Source organism: Ochotona princeps, chromosome 3 (genome assembly GCF_030435755.1).
Source record: "Ochotona princeps isolate mOchPri1 chromosome 3, mOchPri1.hap1, whole genome shotgun sequence".
NCBI lineage: Eukaryota > Metazoa > Chordata > Mammalia > Lagomorpha > Ochotonidae > Ochotona > Ochotona princeps.
This window is the reverse complement of record NC_080834.1, coordinates 101,960,415-101,987,939: the sequence shown is the minus strand read 5'-3', so window position 1 is coordinate 101,987,939 and position 27,525 is coordinate 101,960,415. Positions and strand designations below refer to the sequence as shown.

Genomic DNA, 27,525 nt, shown 5'->3' with positions numbered 1-27,525 from the left:
CCTTCTGCAGCTATGCAATTGCCAAGTGGGCATTGTCATGTGGGCATTGCCATGTGGCCTCTGAAAGGTTTTTTTTTTTTTTTTTTTTTTTTAATAATCCATTTTATTGTATTGTTGTTGACAATCTTTACATAGTTAACTATAGTTGAAGGAAAATCAAGAAAGAGAAGAAAAAAAGAAAAAAAAAAAAAAAAAAAGGTTCAGGGGGATAGGGAGGTGGGCAATGCTATTATGTCCATATTGTTTCCATCATGTATCTGAGGTAAAAGGGGATATTGAGGGAGAAGCCCCACCCGGTTTCCCGCCCACCCCAAGTCCCGAATGTGGGGCATGCTCTGAGATATGTGCTCAAGTGGAGTTAATAGTTCTCCAGTTATGAGTCACTGCCAGTTTCGCTCGATGAGGTGGTCCACTGATTGATATGGTCCATCATGAAGTCTCCATTTGTCCCATATTTCGCTGCCAACATGTAGCTGAGATGAATGATTGTCCTATTCTGTCTTCTGTCTTTTCTTGGTTAGAATTCTGAGTCCAGCAGTTCAAGTGGGGAGATCTCCAAAGATACTTTGAGGTATTCCCAGACCAGATTCTTGTATGTTCTAGCAAGCACAGGGCCCGGCACAGTCCATCACCCTGATCAGCTGGTGGTTGCAATTGCTGTGTTGGTTCTGTTTTCAGTCCCGAGTTGCACTGGAACCAATGGGTGTTGCAGTCCAGTCTGGTTCGGCCCTTACATCAACCAGTGGGAGCTGCAGCCTAGTCGGGGCGACCCACAATAACCCCCACCAAGCCTGCCCCCTACCCTGGTTTGCCAATTTGTGTAGCAGAAGACCAATCTGTCCCCCATCCCATTTGGCTCTGGTACTTGTCAATGGGTATTAAAGCTTAGTTCTATCTAATCGACTCAACCATCCAGCCCTCACAGATGTTGTTGAGTGCCTCTGTCTAGCCATCCCAGCCCCCGTCCTAGTTTTCATGCCCTCCCACGGGAATAGTGACCCAAGAAGGGGGAACCCACTTTTTCCCTCCCAGGTCTCTCTGTCCCGGTTTATGCACTCTTTAGGTGGTCCTGTGATTTGACTCGACAGAATTAGTCCCCAGTGCCAGCTTCTGCCAGCTGATGCTGTGGCCCTGATCTTGTCCACATGCAGCGCACAGGTGTTGTAGCCTTGCTTAGTCGTGTCTGTCTCTATCCCAGCCAACACTCTCCAGTGGGAGTGGTTGTCCAGCGAGGGGACCAGCCCCTTAACCCCCCCGCCAGCTCTGCCCCTCCCTTCCTGGATCTCACGTGTGCTGGATGGGTGCTGCATTCATATCCAGTACAGGCAACCATGCCCTGGCGTTCCAGAATGTGTACTGGTTTTGTCGCAACCAAACCCGGCCCATTCCACACTCTGTTCTGGTGATCGGATTTGCCAGAGGATGACATGAACTGATTCAGCCTGGCCTGCTCCTGACCCATGCCGAATGCATGCCAGTGGGAAACTTTCCATGGCCTATTCTGGGCTGTTTCCAATCATGCTTCTCGCGCTTACCTGCAGGGACTGTGTCCTGCCAGAGGAGTTGCCCAGGCTCCTCCATCAGAACCCCTCCCAATGCCAGATTTTGCGCTTGCCAGGGGGTTCTTGAGCCAACCCTACTCAGTTCACCTCCTGTCCTAGCAGGAACAGTGGCTTTTCCTGGCTGGCTTTCACCCCATTCTGACTCTTGTTGTTGGATGTTTCAGCCCAGCCATGGCTCGTCCATACCCACATACAGCTCACACATGGCTCAGAAGGGGATTGAGACCCAGCCTAGTCAGTCCCACATCTACCCTGTTTCTCCATAACACCAGATGGTGCTGGGATCTGAACCGGCCTGGTGCATCCAATCCCAGCCCACACTAGTGCCTCGGGTGACTGCAACTGTTTCCTAGATAGAACGCAGCCCCCATTCCAGCACATACACCCCTTGGTGGGAACCTCATCCCAGCTGTGGCATCCCAGATTGGGACCGTTCCTAGCTGTAAATCACGCACCTGCACGTGGTTGCTCCGAGGACCATTAGGTGCCAGCCTGCTACACAAGCCGGAGCTTATCTTTTACTTGATAGGTGTTCAAAGCTCAGCATTATTAAGGGATTGGAAGTTCTTCAAAGGAAGAGTTACTGGCATTGGGAATCTTTAGGATTGACTCAGATCCCAGAAACAGTGGGGTCACTCTAGAGCTATCTCAGCAGCGATTCAGATGTCCAATACCCCAGAGCTCCCCGGCCGGGCGGCCAGCAGGCACAGCCTGGTGCCAAATGGCACACTGGCCGCCCTGGCCCAGCCCGCCATGAGCCATGGGCACATGGCGGACTGGGTTCGGGATCCAAGCTAGACGTCCTCTCCCGCAGCCCTCGGCTCGCCTCTGGCAGCCGGAGGTTAAATCCTGCAGGCCCGAGGTTGCGCCCCTCCCCAATCCCGTTCACCCACCACCCAATGAGGGTGTTGGGTGGGTCCCGGACATGCCCAGTCACGGAGGCCTCCCCCCTCGGCGTACTCACCCCAGAAGGAAGCAGGCCGCACCCAGGCATGTCCGGGCCCAGCCTGCCATGAGCCATGGGCACATGGCGGACTGGGTTCGGGATCCAAGCTAGACGTCCTCTCCCACAGCCCTCGGCTCGCCTCTTCTGAAAGGTTTTGACAACTATAGAAATGATCCCTGAAAGTATAGTCTTTCTGAAAGGTTTTGAATTAGACCAGTAGCCATCAGACTTATATGCTGATTGTAACTCAAATGAAACTTAAACATTACCCACATGATTTATTTATAAATTATATAACTGCACAAATTCATTACAGCATCAAATATATCTGGAAAATGTAAGAAAGCAGAAGTTTTAAATGCGGAGATAAAACAAAGCTCTAATATTTTCTTAAAATTCCATGATTTTTTTTAATGCCCTCTACTTTGGACATCACCAGACTGGATGATTACAAAAGATGAGATCTGATCCCACCAAAAAAGATTCATCAAGTGTGAATCCAAGGTATTTAGAATGACATTTTTCTGGCCTACTTTTTTTTTGGGGGGGGGGGAGATCTATTTATTTTTTTGAAAAGCCTGGTGGAGGGAGCAGAAGTAGGAGAGAAGTCAGAGAGCTCTTATCTGCCAATTCACTCCCCAGATGTCCACAATGGCTATGAATGGTTCAGGCCATGGCCAGGTTACTGGAGTTCTATTCAGGTGACCCACATGGGTTGCAGGGTCCAAGCACTTGGGTCACCCTCCACTACCTTCCCAGGCACATAGGCAGGGAGCTCAATGGGAAGTGAGCAGAGCCATATCTTAAACTGGCTGTCCATAGGGGATGCTGACATTACAGGCAGCAGCCCAACCTGCCGTTGTATCACAATGCTGGCTTCTGGTCTACTTTTTCAACTTACCTAATACAGGTCAAAGATCATCTAGTTAATTGTCATATAAGTCATGGCACAGTGTGATCATACAAGAAATAACTTCCTAGCCCATCCTGTGGCTTACCTTGCTGTTGTAGTTTGTAATCAGTGGAATATGCCTTCCCGATGATATTCCACACAGGCCTCAAGCATCCAAACAGTCCTTCGAGAAACCCACCGCTGCCACTGCCTGACCGGCTAAACTGAATCTTGACATCTTCGGTCCCGCCTGTGCTCTCTCCATCCACAGCATGGCCGTTCCCCTGAGACATGGCCACCTCTGGTTCATCTTGTTCCCTTAGCTGAAGAACACTGTTCTCAAATTGGTCCCTGGAATCCTCACTTACGCTGGTCAATACTGTTGTAGTGATGGGGCTGTTCATGCTGTCCAGCAGCTCTGTCTGCACCACCCCTTTCTCCTGCTGGTCCTCTGGCAGCCTGGGCGAAGGGTGGTTCCCCATGGCTGTGAGTTCATCTTGTAGTCCGCTGAGGCTTTTCTGCTCACTCGAGGATTGGTGTGGAGAAGAGGAGCAGCTCAGGCGCTCCTGAGGGCTGGCCATAGTGCCATGGGTGTGGCCAGGGTCCTGAGATGACACTCAGAGGAGTGGTAGAACACAGTTCTGATGTAAGAGAGGGTTCCAAAACCTGGGAAGACAGGAGGAGACATGAGATTATCCTTTCCTCAGCTATTAAAAAAAACAAAATGCAGTTCTTTGTGGCCAAATGGGCCAAACTGGAAACCATAATGCTAACGGAAATGAACCAATCCCAAAAGGTTAGATACCACATGTTTGCCTTAATTTAAGATGATATGATGTTAAGCATAACATGTTATGTTATGGATGTTATGTCATATGTCGAATATAAACTAAAATTGAACTGTGAATGGGGGGTCACAGAAAGTGGTTAAGAAATCGCATTTATTTTTAACATGTTGACTGCTCAATACCATGTCAATTAATTCCATAACGATGTTAATTGTTGCAGATGGTATGTTAGTGCTTTTATTTGACCGGGATGATACTCTGCTGTCTCTGCCCTCAGACCAGAGAGGGTCTACCCAATAAGTAGTTGGACTTGACTGGACTATAAGATGTTGGACTCCATGCTTGGCATATACTTGCAAAGAGGGAATTTCAACTGAACTTGAACTATGGTTATGCAACAAGGTGGAGGAACCCACCATGGGGGGAGGGTGGGGGGAAAATCCCAGATTCTATGTAATTACAACACAATGTAATTAATGAATAAATTTAATAAAAAAAACAGATCATGTAAAAAAATTTTTTCAAAGGACTAAGCTAGAACAAATAAATAACTGTAGAAAAAAAAAAAGAGATTATCCTTTCTTAGGATGCCTGCAACTACACTTCTGTTCATACAAGAAAGCATTAAAACAGCAAGGATTGGCTAAATTGTGGTTTATTTCACATGATGGTATTCAGTGCAGCAATCAAAATTATGTTGTATGAGCATCTATTGGGGCTGGTGTGATGGTTCAACTGGCCAATCATCCACTGCAAGCACTGGCATCTCACATGGGCACTGGTTGTGACCTGGCTACTCCACCTTTCATTCAGCTACTTGTTTGTGGCCTGAAAGGACAGTGGAAGATGGTCTAAAGCCTTGGCATCCTGCACCTGTGTGGAAGACGTGGAAGAGGCTCCTGGCTCTTGGCTCCTGGCTTCAGACTGGCTCATCTCTGGCTATTGTGGCCATTTGGAGAGTGAATCAACAGATGAAAGACCTTTCCCTCTCTGTCTTTCTTTCTCTCTGTAAATCTGCCTTTTAAATAAAAATAAAATTTTTAAAGAAGTATATTTACTAATATAACATTAATATTTACAAAGTAGGTTGTAACTGTATATACCACACTAACTTAAAAATGTTTTTAAAAGACAAATGCCCATAAAGGAAAACACTGGAAGGATACATGCAAAGAATTAATAATATTCAAACCATTAGGGGTTTAGATTGGAAGAAATTTATATGTTTGTAATTTTCAGGGTATTACATGCATTTGATATTAATATCTGTTATACTTTCCATCAGAAAAAAATACTTCTTTTTCCACAAGGGAAATGAAATTGTGATATGATATACATATTTTTATCAGGAACCACATCTTGCGAGATCATAAGATGCTACTCTTATTTTCCCTTTGCTTTAAGGTTTTATCAGGATTCACTTTCTTTTTTCTTCTTTTTTTTTTTAAAGATTTATTTATGCACTTGAAAGGAAGAGTTACAAACAGAGGAAGAGACAGAGAGATTTCCCACCCAAAAATTCACTCCCCAAATGGGTGCATCAATCAGGCTCAGCCAAGAATGGGCCAGGCTGAATCCAGGAGCCAGAAGCTTCTTCTGGGTCTCCCACATTGGTGCAGGGACCCAAGCACTTGGGACCATCTTCTGCTGCTTTCCCAGGTACATTAGAAGAGTGCTGGATCAGAAGTGGAGTAGCTGAGACTTGAAACAATCCAAACAGATTGCCTGAATTGCAGGCACAGCTTTACTCACTATGCCACAAATCACTTTCTAAGGCATTCATTAACTCATGTAGATAAACGTCTTGTGAATATTACAATACAAACCCTTGAAATACAAAATTTATTTTTATTGCACTGCACCAAATCTGGGCACAACAACTAATCCCCAGGTGTTTAAATTTGTTCCTTTTTGAGTAAGAATTATTTATCTATGTTATTTGAAAGACACAGCAATAGAGAGAAGAAGATAATTCATCTACTGATTTATATCCCAAATGCTCTCAACAGCTAGGGTTAGGCAAGGCCAAAGCCAGAAGCCAACAACTTCATGTGGTTGGCATGAACCCAGGTACCTGGGTTTTCATCTATTGCCACTCAGGCACATTAGCAGGAAGCCTTATTGGAAGCTGGAACTCGAATTAAGCACTCTGAAATGAGACATGGGCATTCCAAGCAGTGGTTTAAACAATTGTATCACAACACTCAACCACACATTTGTTCTTTGATTCTTGCTTGTCCATTACCACTATTTTCTTGCGATCACCTAATCTCTGCAAACAAAAATTAGTTCTAAATTGACCATTTCATATGAAGTCAATCTTAAATTTATCCAAAGTGTGTTTATTAAACATTGATTTTCTTTGCAAATCCCTACATAATGATTATTCCTTCTGTATTAAGAAACTAGAATGTCTAATTATAAGGATGATCTCACTCTGCAAAGGGGGAAAAGGCAGATTAAAAAAAGCTGACACTTCAGTGCTGTTAATGAATCTTGAGCAGTGAATTAGGGGTCTCCAGGGAAGAGAGATGGAGCAGATGAATTCGTACTGGGGAGAAGCAGATGGTTCTAAGAATAGGAAGGCAACAGTCTGAATATGGTGGACTCAAATGACAAGCTTAAACCTTTTGGATTTTATTCTCAAGATTATGGCTGTTCATGCATTTTTAGCAAGAGAGTAATTTGACTAGATTTCAAGTTAAACTCACTTCTATACAAGTAGAGGTTAGATTGAAAGGGAATGTGCCCGGCGCGATAGCGTAATGGTTAAGATTGAAAGGGAAAGACTGAAGGTCCAATGAGAAGGTAGAGAATCCAAGTAAGAAATGCTAAGGGCCTGAACCATGGCAGTTACAATAGCACTGCAGCATATGGCATACATTTTAGAGGCAGAATTGCCCTGGCTGTATGCAACTGCTTAGGTTGCCTTGTACCTATGCAAGTGTTACACTACTGGGAGAAAAGCAGCCAGGGAGAAATAGCTGGCAGGCATCCTCAGTCTGGTTAATGCCAATTCTGTGTTAACTATACCAGTGAGCCAGCATAACTGCCTATCTTCTTTTTTTAAGACATACTGGAGGGAATGGATGGGCCCCACACCCCCCCGTTAGGCCAGGAGTCAGCAGGCCCTACTGGAAGATGAACTTGGGGCTCACACCAGTTAGGAGGTTATGGATTGCCTGGGGAAGGTGATTTGGGTATGTGTGGGAGTAGGGGCCACTGAGGAAGTACTTTACAGGTATGGAATGACTTCTGGGAACTTCCATAGGGGCTGGACCACTGCATTTTTAGGTACATGAGAGGGTTGAGACCAGGTAGTCTAGATCAGACTAATGCACCTGCTCACATGGGAGACCTGGGCTGGGTTATATAGCATTCCCTGCTGCCCACCTGCCACTTGTGAGGTTTCTTGAGGGACTTCATAACTAGATCTCTGGACTTGAACTTCAGCTAATGGGAAAATCACAAGACATGCAGTTTGACCTTGGAGTGCAAATGGGCTTCTTCATCTGCTGATGCCCATGCAGTGGACAGCATGCCCACACGTATGAGGGACATGACAGCCAGCTCATCTAGGCCAGCAGAGGACATAGAGAGTCTCATTAGAAAATGGAAAGCAGAACAGGTTGGATAACTCTCCTGACCAAGCTTTGTAGCAAATGTCTCAGTGTGTGGATGCAGTAAGGTGGGTTTGGTCAGCCAATAGATTTTGGAAAGACTTTCTCAACCCTGAGTAACAAAACTAAAACATCTGAGAAATATCAAAACCACTCAAGTAACACCCTCAGAATATTCTTCCCCACATTGGGGTCTCTAAGACAACACCAAGTAGTCATCCACCATCCCTGGGCATTGATGTAGTTTGACAACAAGGAGCAGGTCCCCTTTCCCACCCTACCACAGATATAGGAGTTTTAAGAAGAAAAAAAATTGGAAACATGTGTTCCACCCTCTTTCCTTCAAAACTTGACCTTTCCGACCCTAATCAGTGGCCCACATGAGCATACATTCTTCTCAACCATATCAACAACATTAAAAATAAAATGAAATAAAATAAGTTAAAAAGAGAGGCAGAACTGGTAGGATCTGGAAACTGATGAGGCATTGGAGGGTGGGGAAAAGAAAGATGAAAGAAGGGAGCTAAGAAGGAAGGAAGGAAAGAAGGAAAGAGAGAGGGAAGAAAGGAGGGAGGAAGGAAGAAAGGAAGAAAGAACAAAGAAGGAAAAAAAAATGAAAGAAATAAATGTTTTCTAAGAAACTGTTAGTAACTGAAGTATGGGATACTTCTTCTGAGAAGGTTTGAGATGGAAATAATTAGCCCAGTTATGGATACACAGAATTTAAGGGCTGTTGTGTATCGTGCACTGAGCTAGATTTCTTTATTAGTGTTATGTGATGTCCAAAAGATATTTTGTAGAGTGGCATTTTTTAAAAGATTTATTTATTTTTATTACAAAGTCAGATTTACAAAGAGGAGGAGAGACAGAGAGGAAGATTTTCCATCCGATGATTCACTCCCCAAGTGAGCCACAACGGCAGGTGCTGCGCCGATCCGAAGCCGGGAACCAGGAACCCCTTCCAGGTCTCCCACACAGGTGCAGGGTCCCAGGGCATTGGGCCGTCCTTGACTGCTTTCCCAGGCCACAAGCAGGGAGCTGGATGGGAAGTGGAGCTGCTGGGACTAGAACCGGCACCCATACAGGATCCCGGGGCGTTCAAGGCGAGGACTTTAGCTGCTAGGCCACCACGCTGGGCCCTAGAGTGGAGCTAGATGGAGGGAGCTAAAGATGGAGGGAGCTAAAGATGGAGGTTCAAATATCTCAGGGCAGGAGTTCCAAAATCATATACGTTGAATTTAAGATGTCCCTTATGAAATATTATGGGAGCTGAGCCATGCACTGGGCTAAGCTCTATGGCCAGGAAACATTACTGTCAGTCTTACTATTTTTTCAGTCTTACTATTAATGATAAATATGACAAAGTGTTTTTCAGTTAAGAGTCCTGATTATATAAGCAGGTAGACAGGTAAGTACTGGTACATCAGCTCTCCAAAACACAACAATCCAATCTGTAGTGTCTGCTGATGTCCCAGGTATAAATACTCCCACCGTAGCAGATTTCAAGCTAGCAATAGCTCATCAGCCTGTTTATAAAGTTTCTAAATATTTGACAACAGCTTTTACTAGTTGGCATGTAAGCCAGTTTCAGCACTACGTTCTTTGTAATACTGTCACTGCCATTTTACAAGAGAAGTAAGACACTTTTCTAGGGTCCTGTATTGAGTAAGTGAAGAATAGCGCAAAATCCAGATTCCTAAATGCCTTTAAAAAAAAAAAAACTCAGAGGAACCTCTTAGGATAATTCATCACTTCCTGAAAGTACTGTTAAAATGCCCTTCACTCTGATCCTTTGGTCTGAACATGTGATTCTTTGTGTAAGGAATATAGAACAGGTGATATTAGTCTTGCCTTTCACAGAAAGAAAATAAAGTCTGGAGACAGGAATATTGTATGCAGGCCACCAAGGTAGGACTGAATGCCAGGTTACTCTTCCTAATCCTAAAGCTCTCTCCTGTACCAGGTAGTCTCTGGGAGACAGGTCCTATCCTTGTGAAGGTCACCAACTATGAAGGAGCTAGTTATTATATACTCAGAGAATTTCTCTGGACTCTCCCGATCCCCACACGGCCCTCCACAACAAATAAACTATATTCTGTTGCAGAGAGCAACAGAAAGATAAAAAGCAAAAAGGAAGACAAGTCTCAACTCTCTGTTGCAGCAGCAGCTGTTCTGGGAATTGATCCCCTCTGCCACTGCACGTTTTCTAAGCTTTGACATTACTCAACCCTTCTGCTTTCTTCCTGATCACTGACCACAAGCTTCGGCTGGCTCTCGCCTTTGGCCTTCTTGACTCCACTCTGCCTTATCTCTTTTGATCTCACACCACTGGACTTGGTCACTGTTTCCTGCATTTCTTTATGGTCCGCCATCGTGCCTGGGACTCCTGGTTAAACGAGGCACACAGGGCACATCTGTACTATTGGCTCACATCAAACCCAAGAATAGTGCAGGTATCCAAATGGAGATGTGAACTCTAGCCACATGCTTGGTCTGTGTAATTTATTATTATCATAACTATTTTAAAACATTTATTTATTTTTATTGGAAAGTCAGATATACAAAGAGAAGGACAGAGACGAAGATCGTTCATCTGCTGGTTCACTCTCCAAGTGACTGCAACAGCCAGAGCTGAGCTGATCTGAAGCCAGGAGCCCAGAGCATCTTCCGGATCTCCCACATGGGTACAGGGTCTCAAGGCTTTGGGATGTCCTCTACTGCCTTCTGAGGCCACAGGGAGTTGGATGAGAAGCAGAGCTACTGGGACACAAACCAACGCCCATATGGGACCCCAGCACGGGCAGGGCGAGTACTTCAGCCACTGGGCTACCGCACCAGGCCCGTAATTTATTATTTTTAATCAAACTATAGGACTTTGCATTAATGCCTAGCAAACCCTCCATTTTGTCAGGTTTTTTTTTTAAAGATTTATTTTATTTTTATTGGAAAGGCAGATATACAGAGAGGAGAGACAGAGAGGAAGATCTTCCGTCCAATGGTTCACTCCCCAAGCGGCCACAACGATTGGAGCTGAGCCAATCCGAAGCCAGGAGCCTCTTCCGGGTCTCCCACACGGGTGCAGGGTCCCAAAGCTTTGGGCCGTCCTTGACTGCTTTCCCAGGCCACAAGCAGGGAGCTGGATGGGAAGCAGAGCCGCCGGGATTAGAACCGGCGCCCATAGGGGATCCCGGCACTTGTAAGGCGAGGACCTTAACCACTACACCATTGCGCCGGGCCCCATTTTGTCAGTTTTAAACCCAAGTTTCCAACTCAGGAGCACCACACTGGAATACAAACACACACACACACACACACACAAACTAGGAAAAACACATGTGTTTGGGAATCCCTTCTGCCCTCTGAGCTGTTAAGCTTGAGAATGAAGTGGAAGTGTTCTTGTCAGCATGGAAAAATGGGTCTATTCAGTTATCATACACTGTTTGATATTTAAAGGCTCAAGGAAGGCAGGACATTGAAGGAATAGATGGCTCCACCTCCTTGCACATATGCCAGTTCACCCTGCAGACAGACTGCTGCTTCATCCAACCAGCAACTAACTGGGGAAAGCTGGGACAGGGCACCTCCTCCAGCCTCACTCCTTCCACTAGTCTGGCTGTCAGTTTATTCAAACTGCTGATGACAAAAATCACAGTAACTCACACTGCTGCTCTAGGAGCACTGAATGCACTACCCTGGAGGTACATGCAAGCACCTGCCCTGGTAGGGAGGGGTGACCTTGCTTCTACCAGCAGCAGTGGCAGGCTGAGTCCTGCATTCCTGTGGTGCTGCTCTGAGATTGGGTAGAGGTAAGGTAGACCTAAAGTGCGCACTCAGACGTGGAGTCAAACAGGCTTCCCCCTGCGAACATCAAGTGCATCGTGGGCCAACAATGTAGGTGGATGAGAGGCGCAAGAACAAAGGGGTGGATGGGGGGGAAGAAAAATCAGCATCATGACTGTATTCAAATGGAATCAGAGCTGATTATACATGCAAGAGGAAGGTAGGAGATTCAAAACACACATACTTTTTACCTGTGTTTGTGCGACACTCACACGCTGCCACTGCAAGGGGAAGAAACTTGGCAAGCGCAAACCCACGGGAATACCAGGGGCTCCACCCTCTGTCTGGCTGTCTTACACCCTTTCCATTCTTCTGTCCCGATCTAAATTTGGTGCAGTTTATCCCCGTGGGAAGGAATTCTTTAAATCTACAAGTATTCACACTTAACAGTGTATTCACAGGAGACGGAAAGGAAAGGAGGCAAGAGCGTTAAATCCTAAGGGGCTGATGGGAGAAAGAAGGACCGCCAGGAGGGCAAAAGGGTCAGATCGGTGCGCCCCCTGGGCTAGCAGGAGGCATGCTGGGAAGGCTGCGGCAATGGCAGCAGCGGCAGCGCAGCGACTCAGACGGCAAGTCCCGCATCTGTGCAGAGCAGAGCGCCCTTCTCTGCTCTCAAGAAGCACTTCCCTTTGCCCTGTGAATTTCTTGGCACCAAGAAGAGGAAGTGGTTTGTACAAAATTGGTAGACCAGAGCTGGAGACAGCAGCAGCTGCGCATTTGGCAGCGGTGTTGCCAGTTTCTGGAAATTACCTTGGTTTTGTGCCAAGATCCCAAGAACACAGCACAGAAAGAGGAACAGAAGAGAAAATTCGGCCCACAAAATTGTGTGTGTGTGTGTTCTAATTATGTAATCTTTTCCCGCGTTGTTAATCATGAAAAATTTTATCATGGTCATATTTTGAATTTTAGATCATAAAAATGAGTAAATAATCAATTTGGGAAGATTTAATTCCACAAATACAGTTTTTCATGTGAGTAAAATTGAATAAAACATTTATTTATATCAACAATGTTATTTAATTGAGAGGCATAGACACAAAAGAGAAAGATTCAGATAGAGGGGGGAAAGGGAGATATGAGAGAGCGAGAGCCCCATTTGCTGGCAGCCCACAATGGCCCCTATGGCTGAACGGCCTGGGGTAGGCCAGGAGACAGGCACACAACCCACGTTTCCCACCACTGCTACATCCCAGATTCTGAAATGGCAGGGAGCTGGAGTTAGGAGCTGGAGATAAAAATCAATCTCCCCCCCCCCCCCAAGATTAATTTTATTTATTTGAAAGGCAGAGTGACACAGAGAAAAGATAGAGAAGTCTCATCAGTTGGTTCACTTGCCTAATGGCCATAACAGCTGAGGTTGAGGCTGGGGCTGGGCCTGGCTGAAGTCAGGAGCCCAGATCTCCATCTAGGTTTCCCACATAGGTGGCAGGGATCCAAGCACTTTGGCCATTTTGTGCTGCTTTCCCAGTGCATTAGTAGAGAGCTGGACTGGAAGTGGAGCTTCTGGGACCTGACCTGGTGCTCAGCTATGGGTTGCTAGCATCACAGGCAATTCAAACCTGCTTATCCTGAAGTGGGACAGGAATATATTAACTATGCTCATTCTGAGTAAAAAAAAATTAAACATTGCTGTAAGATTTAATGATCGTTGCTGAACTCTTCCCTAGCTATCTTCACTTGGCACATTCTTGCCAATTTTTTGGAATGAAGGCCTCATGACCATCTTAGTCTTCTGGTCATTTCTGTAACATCAGTGAAGCAAGCTTGAGAGCATGAGAGAATTTCTGTCACTAGGGGCATCAATCCCATTTAAAAACTGGGAGGAGGTTATTTGTTCATGGTAATGTGATAAAATGATCTTTCCAGGTTTGATGCCTCTCAGCTCTGGATCTGATTGTTTAAGAAATAGGGTATCTTCACCATTCCAGGGTCATTAGCAGCCAGTTGACGCGCAGGTGGACATAAGATCAAAGTAGAAACATCTCTCTCCCACCTTCTTCCTCCTGCCTATTCTATCCTCAAACACGGCCATGTGTGCTTTGATTTCCTCGCCTTTTAAACAAACTTTACCAGATATATATAAATTTTTCCAATGAAGTTACAAAATCAGAGATATGTATTTCAAATCAGATAGAAAAACTAGTCCACATTCATGCCTTTACACCTCATGCTCTGTTAACTGCCCTATCTCCTGATTCCAGTAAATAGGACATTTAAAATCTAACATTAACTAAAATCCATAGATCTAATTCATTCTGTCTTCCTCATAACATTTCATTCAGCAAATATGCACTCAAAAATATTGACTCAGTGCTTACCACATACTGATCTTTTTGGTTAAGATTATGAATATTTAATTATGGTAAAGTATGCTGGATGCACTGATGTTCAACATTTTCTAGTATTTTCCCAGATTTGCATGATGAACATGGCATTGTTTGTTTATTCAAGTTCCCAATCCAAATGTTTGTTGCTTTAAAAATACAGACCACTAAGTCAACTTTACCACATTTATAAGACATGAAAAATGACATAAAATTTTAAGGACATTGTAAGGAAATGAAATTTTCAGTGTGTGTTTAGACTTGCAAATAAGATTCAGGATAATTACAAATTCAAAATGAAAAAAATGAATTTAAAAAAGATGCCAAGAGGAGAAAAGCTCATCACTCCTAATTGTTATTATCTTTTCTATTGGTGATAATCATATTCAAACTAGACAATACAGAAGAATCATGATTAAGAGAACTGAAACAAAGGCATATAAGAGTGTTTATGTCATTATCAAGTTTGAGAGTCCAATAAATTACATACTAATGCAAAAAATTCTTACATTTAGGATCATAAAAACAACTCGTGGTAAGGAATTATCTTTAGGAACTGTAAGACAGTTGTTTGCAGAAAAGAAAAAGATAAATAACCTAATTTTCAGAAGTAGGATTATAAGATATGTAGAACTACGAACTTAAGTTGGTCCCTGATAAAAGCATCAAGCAGGCATTCAGTAAATGTTAAGTCTTTTTCCTTCTTTTCCTTAATGTTATTTTGTGACTTTTCCTTCCTTCCTTCTTTCCTTCCTTCCTTTCTACTTTTCTTCCTTCCTTCCTTCCTTTTTTTGGAACTTTGACATTTCAAAAGATACATACTTTAGGAGAATAAGGATGGGAATAATACATGAAATAATTAAAACTATTTACAATGAAAAACTGGGCTATAATGTACAACTTGTATCTTCTTAGGTTTCTAATGAGGCCTAGACATAATATTTGTAGAGTTCTTAATGTATTCCCTAGCACAGAGAAAAGACAATAAATGTTTGCTATTTGTATTCTAAACAAGTATATTTTTATTCTAAAATGTTTATTAATTAGTTAATTAATTATCTGCAATCAAAGGGATAAGCTCAAATAAAAACATATTTAAAAATAGATTTGTTCTGGGAGTGGGCATTTAGTGTAGTGGTTAAGATGGCCACGTCCTACACTGGGGGAATCTAGTACAGTACTCCCACATTGGAGTATACAGATTTCATCCCTAGCTCTGGCTCCCAATTCCAGCTTCCCACCGAGGTGGACCATAGGAGGCAGGGGTGATGGCTCAAAGACGGTTCCTGCCATCCACATGGGAGACAGAGATTGTGAACTTGCATCTTGCCTCCATTGCTAGCTCTGCCTCAGCTGCTGTGGGGCTCCACGTTTGTCTCTCAAATAACTAACAATACTCCAAAAGCAGCAGATTTGTCCTTGGTCAAATAATATAATTGTGGAAAATTATATTCTATAGTACAATTTATATCCTATAATTATAAATGGTCATAATTGTAAATATATACTCATGGGATATACTCATAAAAAAGGCAACCCTAAAAATGGTACAAAAGGATGGCTAGCTCCATTTTTATAATAAAAAGATCACTTATTTTCACGTGGTTAAGTAGAGCAGGTTGGCTTGTAAATAAGCAACGGCCTAGTTTTCAAGATGTGACACTGCTTATTGGCCCCAGGCTTGGGGACCATTTGGATCACTCTGTAGTCACTATGCCTCACAGTTAAGATCCCAGCCAAGGGATACCCATGTTTCATATCATAGTACCTAAGTTTGGTGTCTGGATCTGCTTCTCATTTTAATTTCCTGCGAATGCAGACTTTGGGAGGTAATGGTGACAACCCAAGTGACTGCATTCCTGCCACCCATACGGGAGACTTATATCCCTAGCCCCAGGATTCAGTCCCAGTCAGGGCCACCGTAGGTGGTCAGTGGGGGAGGTAGACTAGTTGGTGGGAGTATTCTCTGTATGTCCCCTATGTGCATCATATAAGTAACTTTTAAAAACTCTAAGTTTGTTTTGGTGAAAAAATTAAAACCCATGCATTTTCATAATAGATATCTCTCCCAAATTTTCTGAAGACTTCAGGTAAAAATGCCACATGAAGACGTGATGGGTAATGTGTTGATTAATTAAGAGTCGGTTGACTCTTGTGATGGGAAGTTCACAATCTCTAATCAAGTGAGCAAAAAGGAAAAATCTTTTTGAATGAGATTATATGACCAAAGTTCTCTTTCCTCACGAAATTCACTGTCAGTACATGGATTGCCTACTTGTTGTCTAACAATATAACTGAGACATGAATATAATACATTCTGCATTTGTTGTACAATATATAACATTAAGGCCAAAGAATCCACAGTAGTTGATATACAGAGCTATTGGAAAGCTCCACTGATGGACCTCTGGTGACATATGAGGAAACTCTCATGACTCTGTAGGTGCTACCCATGTGGCCTGGTCAAATCCTACCTGTGCACAGCAGGCAAGATGCCAGCCCAGGTCTTTTTGCCATCCTTGCTTTGCTTTCAGGTTATGCTTACAAATGGAACAATTAGAGATTCTTCAAGCTGAAGGAAGCAGTGAGTGGCTGTAATATCAGTTTTCTAAGAAAAACGACTAATTTCCCAGAGGTTTTAAACTCAATGAGAGTAGAATCAAGTGTTATTTTTCTCTGTATCTTGTTCTTTATCTTCCTATTTATTCCTACTGCCTAATCCAGGACCTGATGTAATATGGGGGTACTTCAAAAATTTCATGGAAAATGGAACTAAATAAAGTATTTAAATCCATACATATTTTTCCACAATATGCATTTTTCATAAACTTTTTGAAGGTCTTGCATGATGCAATTTGTTCTGCGATGATAGAACTTTAGATACACACTGGTGCAATAAACAGTATCTTAATGACAAAGGCTAACATTTACTGAGATGGAGTGTCACTGCTCTAAGTAGTTTTCCTGTATCAACTTCTTTCTTTTTCTAAAGATTTATTTATTTTTATGGGAAAGGCAGATCTACAGAGAGAAAGACATACATAGAAAGATCTTCCATCTGCTGATTCACTCCTCAAGTGGCCACAAGGGCTAGAACTGAGCAGATCTCAAGCCAGGAGCTAGGAACCTCCTCCTAGCTCCTCCTCCGGGTCTTCCACACAGGTGCAGGTCCCAAGGGCCTTGGGCCATCCCCAACTGCTTTCCCAGGCCACAAGAAATGAGCTGGATGGGAAGTGGAGCAGGCAGCACACAAACTGGCACCCACATGATCCTGGTACGTGCAAGGCAAGGATTTAGCCATTGAGACATCATGCCAGGCCCCTATAGCAACTTCTTTAATCCCTTTATATATATATATAAAAAGATTTATTTATTTTTTATTGGAAACTCAGACATACTGAAAGGAGGAGAGACAGAAAGATCTTCCGTCCGATGATTTACTCCCCAAGTGACTGCAATGGCTGGTTCTGTGCCGACACAAAGCCAGGAGCCAGGAACTTCCTCCAGGTCTCCCATGCGGGTGCAGGATCCCAAGGCTTTGGGCTGTCCTCAACTGCCTTCCCAGGCCACAAGCAAGGAGCTGGTTGGGAAGCAAGGCCACCGGGATTAGAACCAGCACTCATATGGGATCCCAGCACATTCAAGGCGAGGACTTTAACCTCTAGGCCATTGTGCTGGGCCCAACTTCTTTAATCCTTACATCAGCTCTTTGGGAAAGTTACTATTATTAGCCCTGATCATAATGGATGGAAAAAAAATTGGGACACAGTTGAAATAACTCATCTACACATAAATGTGCCAGTTCTGGCCTAAGCTACTCCATTTCCAACCCAGCTCCCTGTCAAAGTGCCTGGGAAGGCAGCAGAAGATGGCCCAGGTATTTGGGTACCCAACCCCACATGGGAGACCTGAATTTAGTTATAGGCTCTTGGTTTCAATCTGTCCCATCACTGGCCATTGTGGCTAATTAAAGAGAATTTGGAGAAAGAAATGGAAGGTCTCTCTCTTAAATAAACAAATATTTCATAAATTGAAAAAAAAAAGAAATAACTCATCTACAGCTATTAATTGGTTAAAAAAAAAAAAAGAGGTTGAACCAAGTTCCAGGGCTTGAGCTCAGCCCAAGTCCTTAACCACAAGACTCCACTGCTGGGGTCCATGCAGTAGGTGTGAATAACACGAAGGTGTGAAGAGAACAGCTCCCTGCTTGGCAGGGCCCAGGGGAGCTTCCAGCTGTTTGGCAGGGCTCAGCGGATTTCTCTCTGACCACCTTGACACAGTTTCACCCCCTTTTGCATGGACACTCAACCACCCCACTAAGAATTTTGTAATCTATTGAGGCATTGTTTGTCCCTGTCAGATGGCTTTTACAACCAACATGAGCTTAAGAGTTAATGTTACTGATAATGTCTTGGTGAGTGGGCCTTTAACTGCGCACAGGAGTACAATTAAGCCCATGCTGTTTCCAGACACCTTATTGTGTGCCTACCCATTGCCATAAAATCTGGTGCAGACATTTAGCATGCTTTCCGGGAAATGGCTTGATAAGAATTTTACAAACTAACGGAAATGATGGGAGTATGGGCTGAAACTGCTATGACAAAAAATATAGCTACTGGGACTCTAAAAGTTATCCTGTTACTGGGACCCTAAAAGCTATCCTGTTATAGTTACTGTGACCCTAAAGGCCATCCTGCTATGACAAAAAACACAGCTACTGTGACCCTAAAGGCTATCCTGCTAAGGCAAAAGATATAGTTACTGTGACCTTAAAGGTTAGCCTGCACTTGCAACTCTTTAGAACACAGAAAATGTAGCTGCTTTAGCTGCTTTCATAATTTTTTAACTAGAGGAAATATAGGGTGATTTTACTAACATCATAAAAATGTACTTTTCATTATTGTTTAATCATTTATGAGGTTGTAGAACCTGCAGTTGTAGAGGAATTTAATGTTTGAAACTTTTTGTCTTAGATCTTTGTTTTTTCTCTTTTGATTTATTTCTCCCATTAAATGATGGATATGTTGTAGAATAAAAATTGTAGTAGGAGTGTATTACAGAATAAGATGTGTTGTCTACTGAGAAATTCTTGGTTGCAACGTTTGAATGGATAATGCCCTGTCTTAAGGTGAAACAATTTGTAGAACTGTCTTTGGAAACATTCACTTGTCCACTGTAGAGCTGAAACTTAAATGGAGTAAACTTGGCTCATTGCTAATTGCAATTCTTTCCGCTGTTATAACTCTTGCAGGCCTAATGGCCTTTAGTGCCAATGGCCCCTAATCCCCATAAACCAAGACCCCAAACTTACTAATCCATACATAATTCAAGGTAGGGGTCTGGTTGTCACAGGTATGCCAAGGATAGAACCCAGACTTGAGGACAGCAGGTGCGGACTGGCAAGCCAAGATAAGCAAGGAATGTGGAATCCTTCCTCACTCACCTCTCAAGCTGTTGTAAATTGTGTCCCCCTTGAAGCTGTGTCAAATTGCCCCTAAAAGAAAATCGTGTACTGCTTCTGTATAAATAAAGTGGACAGCTTTCTCGCATTGTCCACAATGATCTTGGAATTGTAGTGGTCCGTCTCTCTTCTTCTTTCTACGCCTATTTCACGCACCCCTCTTGAGCTCCGAACTCAGCTGGAGCTGGACTCCTGCACTCCACTGCTGATATAAAAATGAGCTTCTATCTATAAAAGATCTAAGTTATAAAAATCTAGAAATATTTATGTCTGGCCTTGAAATTACAATAAAATATAAAAATTGATAGCAACAAACAGTTAAATGGAGAATTCTAAAATGTGCCCTCTTTCTTAGTTTCCTCCATTCTAACCTTCCACTGCTACACCTGCACTCTCTAAACATAGCAACTTCTAGTCACACCTGGCCATTTAACTTAAAATTAATCATAAATTAAAGTACAAAGTCAATGTTTCAGTTGTACTAGCCCATTTTAAATGCTTTATTGTCACAAGTGCTTAGTGATAACCATACTGAGTAGTGCAAAATAAAACGTTTCTATCACCACAGAAAATTCTAGGACTAGCACTGTTCCATGCATCATTTTCATGTTAATACATTGGTTTGTGTGGGGATTAGTTAAGATTGTGGCTTCCCACATGGCCGGGCTGAAACATCCAACAACAAGAACCTGAATGGGGTGAAAGCCAGCCAGGAAAAGCCACTGTTCCTGCTAGGACAGGAGGTGAACCGAGTAGGGTTGGCTCAAGGACCCCCTGGCATGCGCAAAATCTGGCATTGAGAGGGGTTCTGATGGAGGAGCCTGGGCAACTCCTCTGGCAGGACACAGTCCCTGCAGGTAAGCGCGAGAAGCATGATAGGAAACAGCCCAGAATAGGCCATGGAAAGTTTCCCACTGGCATACATTCGGCATGGGTCAGGAGCAGACCAGGCTGAATCAGTTCATGTCATCCACTGGCAAATCCAATCACCAGAACAGAGTGTGGGATGAGCCGGGTTTGATCGCGACAAAGCCAGTACACAGTATGGAATGCCAGGGCGTGGTTGCCTGTACTGGATATGAATACAGCACCCAACCAGCACACGTGAGATCCAGGAAGGGAGGGGCAGAGCTGGCAGTGGGATTAAGGGGCTGGTCCTCTCGCCGGACAGCTACTCTCACTGGAGAGCGTGGGCTGGGATAGAGACAGACCCGACTAAGCAAGGCTACAACACCTGTGCGCTGCATGTGGACTAGATCAGGGCCGCAGCATCAGCTGGCAGAAGCTGGCACTGGGGACTAATTCTGTCAAGTCAAATCACAGAACCACATGAAGAGTGCATAAACCGGGACAGAGAGACCTGGGAGGGAAAAAGTGGGTTCCCCCTTCTTGGGTCACTATTCCCGTGGGAGGGCATGAAAACTAGGACGGGGACTGGGATGGCTAGATAGAGAGGCACTCAACAACATCTGTGAGGGCTGGATGGTTGAGTTGGTTAGATAGAACTAAGCTTTAATACCCATTGACAAGTACCAGGGCCAAATGGGATGGGGGACAGACTGGTCTTCTGCTACACATACTGGCAAGCCAGGGTAGGGGGCGGGCCTGGTGGGGGTTATTGTGGGTCGCCCCAACTAGGCTGCAGCTCCCACTGGTTGATGTAAGGGCCGAACCAGACTGGACTGCAACACCCATTGGTTCCAGTGCAACTCGGGACTGAAAACAGAACCAACCCAGCAATTGCAACCACCAGCTGATCGGGGTGATGGACTGTGCCGGGTCCTGTGCTTGCTAGAACATACAAGAAACTAATCTGGGAATACCTCAAAGTATCTTTGGAGATCTCCCCACTTGAACTGCTGGACTCAGAACTCTAACCAAGAAAAGACAGAAGACAGAACAGGACAATCATTCATCTCAGCTATATGTTGGCAGCAAAATATGGGGCAAACGGAGACTTTATGATGGACCATATCAATCAGTGGACAACCTCATCGAGCGAAACTGGCAGCGATTCATAACTTGAGAACTATTAAAACCACTTGAGCAAGGATCTCAGAGCATGCCCCACATCCGGGACTTGGGGTGGGTGGGAAAATGGGTGGGGCTTCTCCCTCAATATCCCCCTTTACCTCAGATACATGATGGAAACAATATGGACAAAATAGTATTACCCACCTCCCTATACTCCCTGAACCTTTTATTTATTTATTTATTTTTTGTTCTTTAACCGTAATTAACTATGTAAAGATTGTCAACAACAATACAATAATAAAAAAAAAAGATTGTGGCTTCCCTTTTGAACATGAAGGTTTGGTAAACACACAAAACTCCTTTAAACTAACACATCTGCAATCAAAAATTTTAAATAATACATGTGAATTATTTTCGTATAAGGATGACTTAGTCAAATGATGGTTCATGAAGTTCAAATTAAAGAAGAAACTTTTTTGAAAAGTATTTTCCAAGGGATCACAGTCAGGTTTGTAAAATCATCACATGTTCCAGAAGAAGAAATTTCAAATGTCTGTGTAAGTTCAATAGTCATTTGTGGAGAATTTTAAAACTGAAATTGGATTACTTCTTGACATTCCTATCCATAGGCCCAGAGAGGGTGAAACAGCAGAAAACTAGAGGAAGACTGATGCAGGAACAGATGAATATGACCCAAAGTTTCCACCAAATCCCCAACATCCATGTCATTTGTCAGAGAAGATGTAAGTAACAGCAGAAGCAGACAGTAACAGCACAAAAACTGCAGGAGAGGAGCTGGAGCAGAGGTGTAGCACGCTAATCCCCCACCTGCAGTGCTGACATCCCATATGGGCATCGGATCGTGTCCTGGCCACTCCACTTCCAGTCCACCTCCCTGCTTATAAACTGAGAAATGGAGGGTGGTTCAAGAACTTGGGCCCCCATGCACACATGGGAGGGTTTGGGCCACTGCACCCAAATGGGAGACCTAGAGGAAGTTCCTGGCTCCTGGCTTCGAAATGACTCAGCTCTGGCCATTGCAGCCATTTGGGGAGTGAAACAGCAGATGGAAGATTCTTTCTCTCTCTCTTTCATTTTGTAAATCTGCCTTCCTAATAAAAATAGAGAAATTTTAAAAAGAAAACTGCAAGAGAAATAATGAACTCTAGACTATGGATCCAATGTCACATTTCAGGACAAAAGTAATTAAACCAAACTTGTATGAGATTCTTTCCTTTCAGTCTCCTACACCTCTCCTTTAACATTGTTTCTATGTTCTGAAGTGGTTTTGAGTTTTAAATATTTTAATGATGATTCAATCAAGATGATATCCAGGAAAAAAATACATGTAGAATATTTTGAACTTTACCAAGAGTAGAAATTTGAAATCAGTGACGATCAATAATTTTTCACTTACCTTATGTCACTGTTTTGGAACGTGAATTTGACTCTACTAGCGAGTAATCCATACCTACTTTTGAATTATTCATTGGGGCAGTTTCCATCTAGCAAACTACTAAAAGATCCTTGAGAAGTCCCCTCTGTCCAAAATGAGGATGGCAAGCGAGCACATCAATACACATTAAATATTTAGTGCAAGTGCTGAAAACAATACATTCATAAGGTGGTTCTAAAGGACAGAAAAATGCAGAATAATAAACTATCTGTGACAGAAACAGTAAGTAAGCTATCACCACAAAGATCAGTACTATAGAGAAGAGAATTTAAGGATATACTTAGCTGCCTCCCTTCAGAAATCATAACTTGAATTCATTACAAGTTCTTATGGTTTCCATATGTGTTCTAAAAAGGAGCTTGTAAATCATATTTTTTAAAAAGTAAACATTAAAAAAATCACCAACAGAAATTACTGCTTGAAGTAACACTTCTATTTCTTTGCAAAGTGAAGAATCCTGAAACACTCATGATTACTTTCTGATTGTACTTGTTTAAGCCAATTTCAGTTTCTTCTGACATGATGTCTGCTATTAGTTGACTGATTAGCCATCAACTTTCATGATTTCTTAGTAAAGCAGCCTGAGTAGGTAGAATGTTCAACAAATCTTTTAGTGTGGTTAGTACTTGCTGCAGCATTGTAAAGCACATAACTAAACTTGTTGGAATTGTGTGCAAAATAATAATAAATGGGTGGGTTTTGTTCAAAAGCTTGAAAGCTCTTCTTATGAGAAAACCAGAAATCTTAATTGTGGGATTGTGATGTCTATTCTATGTAGGAACATTTCTTCCTCTTATTTTCTGCTTTTTGGCCATATTTTTTTTTTTTTAGCTTTATTTACTTACTTTTATTTATCTGAAAGCGAGACATAGAGAGACAGAGAGAGACTTCTACCTGTTCAGTCCTCAAAATACTCACAACAGCTGGGACTGGGCTAGTCCAAAACCAGATACACCTTTGGATCTCCTACATGGATAGCAGGAACTAAAGTGTTTGGTTCCTCACCAGGCACTCTGATGTGGGATTCAAGCATCCCAAGTAGTAGCTTTATCAGACACCACAGGGCCTATCCTAGGTTTTAGCTTTATTTTAAATGGCTGATGTAGATTCATGTCTATCTATGTCTAGCTGTTCTTAAAGTACAGCACAGCAGGAACTATAGTTAGGACATCGTGTAAGCTTAGACTAAGGAAAGATTACTCTACCTGCTGAAGCTAAGAATATGCCAATGGTCCCTTTAGCTTCCCAGTCTGCTTCTGACAAAGCTTTGAGGGGGGAATAATTGCTTTTTTAAAAAAATCATCAGCACTTACTATTATGAATGATTATGATTTTTAAACATCAGTGTTTCTCTTTAGATAAGGAATTTATTAAGGTAGGGACTATTTATTACTGCTTTCCCCAGTACTAGGCATTTACTAAAGTCATATTAATTAATGAAAACAGGTAATAAATTGCTTCCCAAAATTAGAAGTACCACTTAAAAAACTTGTCCCAAAACTCCTGCAAATTTCAGTTGATGTTCTTGAAGGCTAGTATTCCATAATTTGCATACTATGATTTTACAAACATCAGTCTTTATTTTTTCAACCCTGATGGGTTTTAGGAGTTCTAGCCTGCCATCCTAAAGTAGAATATCCCCTCGAATCATCTCCATTCCCATCAGATCTGTTTCTAACTCTGCTCTTTCTTTGAAAGGAAACCACCAGAATACCTTAACAGCCTTCCAACAACATTTTCCCTGATGTATGCTGCAAGTCTCACTCACTTCTCTGCTGTAGATGAAGAGGAAGATACTGGTTTCTGTTTCATTTCTACCTCAGTGCACCCCAGTTAGTGAGTTGGCCATCTCCAGCAGATTGAGCAGATTTAATCAGTGAATAACCTACTGTTAACTCAAGGCTTCCCTGGGACTGTAAGAACTCAGACTAAAATTAAGGCCAGAATATTATTATTATTATTATTATTATTTTTAAATCTTACTTAGTTTTTAGGGTACAAAGGGTCAAGGGCTACAGGGTGAAAGTGGGTAATACCATTGTTTCCACACTAATGTTATCATTTTTCCCTGTATCTGGGGTCAGGGGAGAAACAAAGGGAAAAGCCCCACCCAGCCTCCTACCCATCCCATATCCCCAACTGGAGGTGCGCTCAGAGGGTCCTGCTCAAGCAGTTTTGATAGTTCATCAGTTCTGGATTGCTGCTAATTTCTCAGTTCCAATTGCAATGAAACCTATTCAGAGTCCACTGGCTGACAGACTCTTCATGGTTGGGGTTCTAAGATCAGCAGTTCAGTTGGAGGGATCTCCAAAGAAACTACATCTGAGATGATCCCAGGCCTGATTCTTGCACGAGTTTGCTAGTACAGAATCTAACACCGTCCGTCCAGAATATTATTAATAACTGTTTTCTTCATGATCATTACATTATGCTTATGTTATACTGTTAATTGGTAAGTAGAAGGTCTTGCTTGATGTTTGGTTCTATTACTCATCAACTATAAAGCTTCCAACAAGTTATATAAATACATTGAACACTAGTTGCCTCAGTGGTACACAGGAGATAACAAACTTCCCTTTGTGGGGTGTCATATAGTTGAATCAAACTGATAGGCACTTGATTGAGTGCTCACTATAAACATGACTACCAAATTTTCGAATGATTTTTCTCTTTTGGCATTTCTCACTCAAAATAAGTTAAATTTTAACTTGAAATTTGGAAGCTTTTACTCTTCAATCCCACTTTTTGATTTTTTTGCTATGACTGCTAAAAAATATTTCTAGTAAAATACAGTACATCAAAGACAAACACTGCATTTCTGCTGTCCTCTACCAAACATCAAATTTCATTAAGATGAAATTAGACATATAAAACCGCTACAGCATGCAACAACATAGATGAATCTCAAAAGACTCAGAGAGAAAATCTAAAAGAGAAAACAAAAAGGCTATATGTCCTCTGATTCCATTTATATAAAAATCACTTACAGAAAAAAAACCAAAATTACAAGTGCAGAAAATGAACTAATGGATAACAGGGGCAGAGAGTGAGGAAGAGATCAACTTGAGTTTTGCTTCCCCCTAACTTCAGGGCTAAGATTAAACTCCCTAAGCTATTCCAAATAGTGAATAATACAAACCACCAGAATAGCCGCCTTCCAACAACACTGATATGACACGTTGCCTAGGTTGACTTGGACAAAGTCCATTCAATTGTGGCAAGCCTTGTTAAAATATAAAGATATTACTTTACAGTTTTAATTCTCTATTTTGCGTACATTAGAATTTATTCTGTGCTTAGAATCCTTTAAGAGTTGTTAAGAGTGGTAGCTCATGTGTTTCTAAATGAAAATTAATAATCATGCATCCAGAGAATAAAATGAGGTAAGAGATTAGTACCAAAGTTGTATGTTATCCGAATCTGAAAGCCGTCCTTTGAGATTTCTACCCCAGAATCGGTATGGCATCCAGGGTCTGCTGATGGCAACAATGCAGATGGGGAAGGAAACATTACTAATGTCCTGAGGGGTCACAAATGCACAATCAGCTCATGAACCTTGTCTCTCACTTGGACAGACAAATCAAGTCAAAGTATCCTTCCTTTACAATCTTTAGGTTGCCATTGTACTTCAATGATTTTCTTTCCTCCCAGGCATGGTTTAAATATTTATTTTCAACATTACCTTAATAGAAAAAACTTCTGTGGGAACACACCTTACATTTCTGCTGAGATGATCCCAATTTATTTTATGATTTCTAACTTTAGTTTTAAGAACTTCCCAGACTCCCTTTTTATGTGCCCAGCCTAAAAGCAAATAGGTTCATTAGTGAGAATAGGTATCTTAATGGAGTATGCATTCAGTTTCACTATAAAGAAATGAATTCAGCAGCAACACTAAAAATACAAAAATAAATCATTATTAAATACCTAAGGAGGATCATAAAGCCTTTATATCAATTATTTAGAAATTAACCCTATAAAAACCTTGGACAATGTCTGTAATACAGTCTTTGGGACTAGTGGCTTCTTCCCATAGCCTACAAATGTCTAATACCATTGGACAAAATTAGAAGCTATATTTGGCTATCGTTACAGAGAGGCTCAAAGAATAGTCTGATTAGTTTTAAATCCCAGTAGTTCAGATTCAGGTTCAGATTTCGATTTATTTTTCTCATTTTCCCTAATACTACAAGAGAATTGAGAGAAAGGACAAATTCACTATGGCTAGTATTTAGTATGACAATTAAAGTAGAACAAAAAAACAAAAGCTTGCATACTTCTAAGTGTCTCTGGTGTTGCTGGCTTTATTTCAAGCCTTGTGTTGACACGAGGGTGTAACTGAATTAAGGAAGGTGCTACCAAAAGAAGAATGAGAGGTAAATTGCTGGCTAGAAAAGGCTAAATTGAAAGTGAAGTAGTACTCTGGGCTTCCTGTTTTTGACTCCAAACTGTTTTAGAATTTTTGCTAGCTTCTCTGGGACTTCCCAGTCTTTTTAAGGTCTTCTTTCTTTTGGACTTTGATACTCTTTCACCCAGACTTACTCAATTATGGAACTAATTCTAGGGGGCTTCATCTCCATTTACAGCTCTTCATTATTTCTTTCTTTCATAAATGATTCTCAGAGTCAAAAATGTTTCCAACAGACATCAACTGGCTGCTTG

General features: G+C 42.3%; 1 protein-coding gene across 5 annotated transcripts in view; it reads right to left on the bottom strand.

Moving 5' to 3' along the window:
• Positions 1–27,525, bottom strand: part of MAP3K13 (mitogen-activated protein kinase kinase kinase 13) — a 175,096-nt gene that overhangs the window by 50,462 nt on the left and 97,109 nt on the right. For 4 of the 5 annotated variants that reach the window (XM_058662178.1, XM_058662179.1, XM_058662180.1 and 1 more), the window contains one exon: positions 3,507–4,066. In XM_058662178.1, the coding sequence (XP_058518161.1) occupies positions 3,507–3,981 (475 nt within the window). In that variant the 5' untranslated portion in view covers positions 3,982–4,066. Of the gene's footprint in view, positions 1–3,506; positions 4,067–22,824; positions 22,964–27,525 lie in introns of those variants that run through there. The other variant, XM_058662182.1, reaches the window with a different exon arrangement.